General features: G+C 36.0%; 1 protein-coding gene across 1 annotated transcript; it reads left to right on the plus strand.

Moving 5' to 3' along the window:
• Nucleotides 1-3,453: 3,453 nt before the first annotated feature.
• On the plus strand, nt 3,454-5,451 carry LOC126632831 (peroxidase 43). Its single transcript, XM_050303327.1, has 4 exons — nt 3,454-3,700; nt 3,831-4,013; nt 4,137-4,299; nt 4,871-5,451. Exons 1-4 carry the CDS (start codon nt 3,494-3,496, stop codon nt 5,287-5,289), a joined length of 972 nt encoding a protein of 323 aa, XP_050159284.1. The 5' UTR covers nt 3,454-3,493; the 3' UTR covers nt 5,290-5,451.
• The last annotated feature ends 1,898 nt before the right edge of the window (nt 5,452-7,349 follow it).

The raw sequence follows: 7,349 nt of genomic DNA on the forward strand, positions 1-7,349 counted from the left end.
TCAACAAGCACTAGTTTCTTGACAATTGATGCCAGATATTAATTACAGAGAATCATACGAATAAGAAGATGAACTTTTGATAATGTGCTGCCATGGTAAGTGGATGGGTGTGAGGTAGTTGGCTGGTAAATAATTGGATGGTTGGATTTTCTTTTTCTTATCTTAATTCAAATAGGGGTAAAAGAGGAAGTTCACGTGACAAATTTGAAGTGTGGGGGTGTCTTCATAAGTTTGTGGGATGTTAATAGAAAAAAAAAGGAACAAAAACACGTTAACACACCCAACCATCTACTATGGCAGTAATCGGACTTGATTCCGATTGTCATTACATAAATTGCCATCGCCGACCTACTCTATTATCTCGTCATTGTTCAATTCTTCGTGCTCATCTCTATGGAGCTAGATTTTGGTCCACTACTATTTCCTTAAAACTTTTTTTTTGAATTTTAAAAGGAGGGACAATAAGTGGAAAGCCACGGTTACTTACTCCTTCTGGGGATCAGGAAGACTCACAAAGACATTTCAGCCCATGATCACAAGTCTGACTTCCACACCAACGGGTTTCGAATCTAAAACCTCCACACATTTTTTGTAGTTTCCTTAAAACTTAATTAACCAATTAAAAAATAAATAAAAAACTAGCAAATTGCAGCTCAAAAGACCGGTGTGATCTTGCAATTCGTGGAATAAGGATGTAGTCCCAAACGTGGACAAGTTAAAAAGCTATATATGCTTTCAAGGATGAAAAAGCTGGTAGTCATTTGAAATTGGGTGAAGAGGGAATCCAAAAACAAACCAATAACGAAACTTTTGGTACGGAAATCGGTATAGAATCCGTGTTTGTTCGGTAATATTGTACCGAACTGGTATAAATATTAATATATGTATATGTGTGTGTGTGTGTGTATATTTAATTATAAATAATATATAAAATTAAAAATTATTAAAGTCGCCAAATAATCTCAACCATCGATTTGATATCGGCCCTATCTCATTCGACACCTCTTCAGCTTCACTTCAGTCTCGACTCTCTCGACCTCCGTTATCTCCTCCGCTCCGCCCAACACGACCTCTTCCCCTTCCCTAATGGCTAATTCTTCGTCTATTGAGTCTCGACTTTGACCTCACCCACACCACACCACACAACCACACATCGACTCTCTTTCCCTTAAGAAGCTGGTTTTGAAAACGACAAGAAGCTGGTTTTGGAGTTTTTCTGAACGGTGAGAAATCCAAGATGGGAGGGGCTAAAATCGAGGCGTAAATAGCGAAGCAGAAGGGGCGAAGCAGAGTAGAGAATCAGAGGGTCATAGTAAGTCCCATGGTTTAGGGAGGGTCTAGCTAAGAACTTCTAGCGAGGCATCTAGTCCATGCGTAGGGATGGACAACGGTTATGGCAGGCAGGTAACCGTGGTTATTTACCCATAACCGTTTAAGCTTTTACCCGTATAACCGTTTACTCGTTGGGTATTTACATAAACGGGTATACCCATACCCATAACCGTTTATAAACGATTAACCATACTCATAACCGCATACCCATTTACCCATAACCACATACCCATTTAACCATAACCGCGTACCCGTTTACTCTTTTTTTTCACCTGTTTACCTATTTTTTTAACAACTTGAAAATTAAAAAGAAATTTGTCATAATTTTCTTTTTCTAACAATTAAATACCGTTTTAAATACATTTAACATGAATTTTTGTATTAACGGCAATATTATTTATGAATATATGCGATGTCTCCCAATTATTTGACGGTCAATCTATTACAAGAATCATGCATGGTTGTAGGTTAATTAGTATTCTTGTATACATACATACATACATACATACATACATACATATATATGTATGTATGTAAGTACGCATTAGTCTACTAATAAACTAATTTGATAAATATTTGGATTTTTATTTAGAAACATATGTTCATTGATCCAAGCTATTTAATTGATTTCTAATTTTTGGGTCAAATACTTATTGAAAACTCGAGGCCAATTAAATATATATACATATGTACGCATCAGCCGACAATAACATATTTCTAAAAGCTCAAAGTAATCATTGTCTTGAATTTGCCAAAGCTCCAAAAGACTCCAAAACAAAATTATCGAACACTTTAACGCTTTAGCACATTCAATCACATATATTAAACATTGGCTCGTTCTATCAACTATATTTTTCTCTCAAGTGAGGCATATATATATACTAATTTTTTTTTTTTAGTTTTACATATTTTAATGGTTAAATGGGTACCTGTTTATAACTGCGGGTAATACCCATAACCTCTCATTTAAATTTCACAGGTAAACGGTTATACCCATAACCGTTTATTTATCTAAACGGTTACTCATAACCGTAACCGTCAAATTTAAATGGGCGGATAACCACGGTTACCCATAACCAATGGGTATTTGCCTATCCTTATCCACGCGAGTCTCATTTAACTTAGTATCAGCACGGACAAAACATGGGATTACATAAGTAAGTAGTCCAAGCTAGTCCAATCCCAGTTGACAAGGCGAATTAAAATGGGTAAGAATGAGTTACACTAAACTAACCTGTTAATTAATAGGCCACCAAGAATGAACAACCTAATTTGATATCGAATTCGAGTTGTCAATATATTTTTACACTAAATGGAGGGGGAGTTCGGTTAAGCCACACAATAGATAACCTAAATTGATATCGAATTCACCAATCACGATATTCGAATCTAAGACCTCTTACTTTCAAGTGAAGATGAATACCACCAGTAGTACTGAGTGACACGAATGAAAGTTATTTACCCACATTCCACACTTATCTTAATTTGTGCCTTCAGCCAAACCTAAATAATATGGGCATTAAACTGTGTTGATTTCCTTATGGATTTTAGTTTGTGCTGATGAGGTTGATCAACGGAAACTTTTTTCCTAGGTAAGTTGATTGAGTCGGACAGAGCATGGACGCTCAATTGACAATTACCTTTTTGGTTGGTCGAAATGTTTTTTAGTAGACAGGATGTAAAAACTATCTTGGCCGGAAAATGTAAACAAATTGAAATTGAGCGTGGCCAGTCAAAGAGAAAGAAAAAAAAAAAAGATCCCAAATTTATATCCTCCCACTGAAGTAAAATTAAAAAAAAAAAAAAAAATTTGAACCTAAAACGCAGTGAGTTAAAAAAATAACCAAGGCTGAATTGTAATTATATAAATTTATGACTATTCATTATAAATAAGAAACAAAAAACGAAAAATTGATTAGCAAGGTGACAAATGCTCATGCATTCTATTTGACACATTGCATGCGGTCCTATCCTCAAAAAACTTGTCAAGCAGAATATGCATGTTAGGCTTTAGCTTGGTGCATGCGTTTTTGACTTATATAAATTACCTTTCTCTTTGTCCAAAAATAAAAAATAAAAAATTACCTTTCTTTCTGTTCTGCCTCAGTCAGTAGCATTTCCCACAGCACCTGCTCGATTCGTCAACCCCGTTAATTAAGTTATGGCATTGGTTTTGGCTTTGGCTTTGGCTTTTGTCTTTCTGGTTGGTTTATCTCAGGCTGATGGGCAGCTTATGGTGGGTTTCTACGGTGAAACATGCCCCGAAGCCGAGTCCATTGTTCGTACCGTTGTTAGAGATGCCGTTCTCTCCGATGCCAATACTGCAGCAGTCTTGCTCCGACTCCATTTTCACGACTGCTTCGTCCAGGTGATTCATCCATCTCTCACCATCTCTTATGATAATTAAGTTAACATATTGTTAATTAAGTTGTGTACTTGTGTTTTATATATATATATATATATATATATATTTATATGATATACCATGATGAGATCAGGGGTGTGATGGTTCAATTCTTATTGAGGATGGTGCAAACGCGGAGAGACATGCATTTGGTCACCAAGGCGTTGGGGGATTCGAAGTGATAGAGAAAGCCAAGTCACAGTTGGAGGCTGCATGCCAAGGCGCCGTTTCTTGTGCAGACATTGTGGCCTTGGCAGCTAGAGATGCTATAGCCTTGGTAGGTAGTTTCACTTTCGCGGACTTGAGTTTAATTCGTTGGTTAGATCAGTGTGCTACACACTTAGCCCCCAAAATTAACTCTTGTTTTTTAATTTTTTTTGTACAATTAATATACATGTAGGCTGGTGGCCCTGCATATGAAGTGGGTACAGGTCGAAGAGATGGTGTGGTATCAAATATGTCTCTGGCTGACGATATGCCGGATGTCAGTGATTCAATCCAACAACTCAAGGCTAAGTTTATGCGAAGGGGTCTCACAGAAAAAGACCTTGTCCTTCTCACTGGTACTACTCTCTCTCTCTCTCTCTCTCTCTCTCTCTCTCTCTCTCTCTCTCTCTCATGAAAGTTGGATGATAGCCAAGGTTGGTGAAAAACCAAGTTAACGTGTGGTTAACTTGACATGCATGACCAGTTCGACCAAGTGAACAGTCATCACTGCAAGTAAATAGTATAATCCTACATCTAATTAATTAGACTCAAGGACAGGTTGTGACCAAGTAAAATATATTTACTTTCAGTCTGTTTGTTTATTTTGTTAAAATGTGAGATGGTCAATACTAAACATGATGTGTTACGAATTCACATTACAAGTCTTATTTTTCATAGCTTTACTAATATCTGCAGTCTAATCATATCTCTAAAATCCAATCTCATTCAGTCCACCAAACAGGTTATTATAATATATAGACATATCCCTCATAGTATGAGTTATTTGTAAATGTGTCATATTAACAAAATAAAAGGTTCAATATATAAGACATATTAATCATGTTTTTTTGCCATTCAGTAATACAGTCTAATGATGTTACATACCTTTTCGCTGAGAAGTCTTACTACTAATGTTACTCATTTCAGCTGCTCATACAATTGGGACGACAGCATGCTTCTTTTTAACAAGAAGGCTGTACAACTTCTTCCCAGGAGGGGGATCTGATCCAAGCATCAATCCTAACCTCCTCCCTCAACTGAAACAAAGGTGCCCTCAAAACGGCGACGTCAACATCCGGCTGCCGATCGACGAAGGAAGCGAGCAAACATTCGACCTTCATATTTTGCAGAACATAAGAAATGGGTTCGCTGTGTTAGAATCTGATGCCAAGCTTAACGAGGACGCAATGACCAGGAGCATAATGGACTCCTACTTTCCTTTGTTCAATATTCCCTTTGGACCATCTTTTGAGGCTGATTTCATCGAATCAATTCTAAAAATGGGTCAGATTAGTGTCAAGACAGGATTCCAAGGTGTAATTAGGAGAAATTGTGGTAGGCTTTAGTACAAGGATATTCTTGTATAATATATAGAAAGATTTAACCATATGCTTTTGTGATGCTTTTATCAATGTAGCTAATGTCCTTATTCAAAAGGGCTCTATATGTAAGTCATATAATTAGTGAATGAAAAATTAATCTAAGAGTGATTTTCTCCTTCAAAACAAGTATTAGGTTTGGTTGTGTTGATTCTGAGTGAATTCATGATTAACAAATGTCGAGCAAGCTCTATTGCCCTAAACTGAGTGAATCTCAAGTCATCTATATCCCATTCTTTTGATACACCCAATCCCGTCCTGCATCATTTTTTTCACGGGCAAAGTCCTTAGCGCCTTAACCACCATACCACTTATGTTGTTGTGATAATATGCTACAATATTTATATATATGCTTTTGTTTTGAATTCTTTTTACAAGAAACAAATTTGCACATTTTCCAAATTTTTTGTGGTATTATATTTTAAATTGTGTCAATTAATTACTTAGTCAATGGCATGTGGTTTTTAATTTTTCTATTTTTTATTTGGTCACTTACATGGTAGGGCTGGAAAAAATTCCGAAAAATCCCAAACCAAACCGAAAAAGTCCCAAACCCAAACCGAAAAATCCCAAACCAAAACCATCCTGAAGTTCGAGAATCCCATCCCGAAAAATACCAAAATTTTCGATATGGGATTGGTTTCCAAATCCCATTTGTTTGGTAATCCCGAAAAATACCGAAGTATTCGGTTTCTTATTGACTTTTGGGTTTTGGTTCTTGAAAACCATTGCCATGGTTGCTAACTACTCTTCAAAATACACTCACTCTACACATAGAGATGATGAAGATAGTGAAAATTTTGAACCTCATAGGAACTCTATGTGGTACTAAGTCACTCATGTATCTTACCATGCAATGTATAAAGTGTAAAATATTGTACTAATTCATTATATATAAATGATTATGGTGTGTTTAGACTTCTTTCATTAATTTCTACATATTTTCTACACTCACAATGTTTGTCAGCTCGCTATATAATCAACTTGATAATGTTAAATCCATCATGCAATGCATTTCCTTCCAATTTTTTGTGATAAACTAATAGATAATTGACTAAATAAACATCCTGCAAAGTTTCAATAAAAATTTCCAAGTTTTTCTTACAATTTCCGTGGTTTCCATGTAATTTTTATCGATATCGATATTATCCCGATATTTCCATCGATATTTCCGTGTTTTCGGACTACCGATATTTCCGATATTACCGATATTTTCTTCCTTGGGTGGAACCAACTATGTTGCTTGGAGCAAGAAGTTTGAAATATTTTTTGATACCCATGACGAGTCGCCTGCCCCTAATAGTGCTAAATGACTTACACCAAAAGATAACTTTGGGAAATTTGCATAATTAACCAAATTTTGGACCTTATATTGAATTATAGCCACCATTTTAAGTTAATAATAATTATAACCGAAATTTTACATGAAATTACTAACATACCCTTAGAATGCGTTTTCTCATAAAACCAAAAAGAATTTTTTTAAAATTCAGGTTCGAGAAATGTTCATTCAGATCAAATTTGCCATGTCGGTAGAATCTAGCCAGAAAACTGTCATTCTCCGACCACATATCAAGGAATTCGAAACTCATTTAGTCAATCTTTGCTAGAGTCGTTTATTTGAGAAAAAGAAGAACAAGAATTTAGCTCCAAAAGCAAAGCAACGAGCTTTATTGGATCACACAAGCAATCATGGATAACAGCGTTGACACAATCAACTCTGCAGCCGCTGTCATCTCCACCGAAGCTAGCGCCCAGCCCACCACCATCTTTGTAACTCTCTCTCTCTCTCTCTCTCTCTCTATTGCATACATATCTTTATGCATGTGTGTTTTTTTCTCTCTTCTTATTTGCACCAGAAAAGTAGAATTGCTGCATTTGTAGAAGCTTGAGAAAGGCTTATCATCCCTTGACGCAGTGCATTAGGGACTTACATGTGAACAAACAAGTAAAAGTAGGAAAACTATCAGATAAAGAAATCTACGTAACACAAATTGATAGAAGAGATATCAACTAATATGACTTTT

The sequence above is a fragment of the Malus sylvestris genome, chromosome 8 (genome assembly GCF_916048215.2).
Source record: "Malus sylvestris chromosome 8, drMalSylv7.2, whole genome shotgun sequence".
Classification (NCBI taxonomy): Eukaryota; Viridiplantae; Streptophyta; class Magnoliopsida; order Rosales; family Rosaceae; genus Malus; species Malus sylvestris.

Excerpts from the sequence above, each read along its gene's own strand:
- LOC126632831 (XM_050303327.1), top strand. The coding sequence starts at position 3,494 with ATGGCATTGGTTTTGGCTTTGGCTTTGGCTTTTGTCTTTCTGGTTGGT. Across the intron at positions 3,701-3,830 it reads TTCACGACTGCTTCGTCCAG|GGGTGTGATGGTTCAATTCT; the intron begins GTGATTCATCCA and ends TGATGAGATCAG. Across the intron at positions 4,014-4,136 it reads CTAGAGATGCTATAGCCTTG|GCTGGTGGCCCTGCATATGA; the intron begins GTAGGTAGTTTC and ends ATATACATGTAG.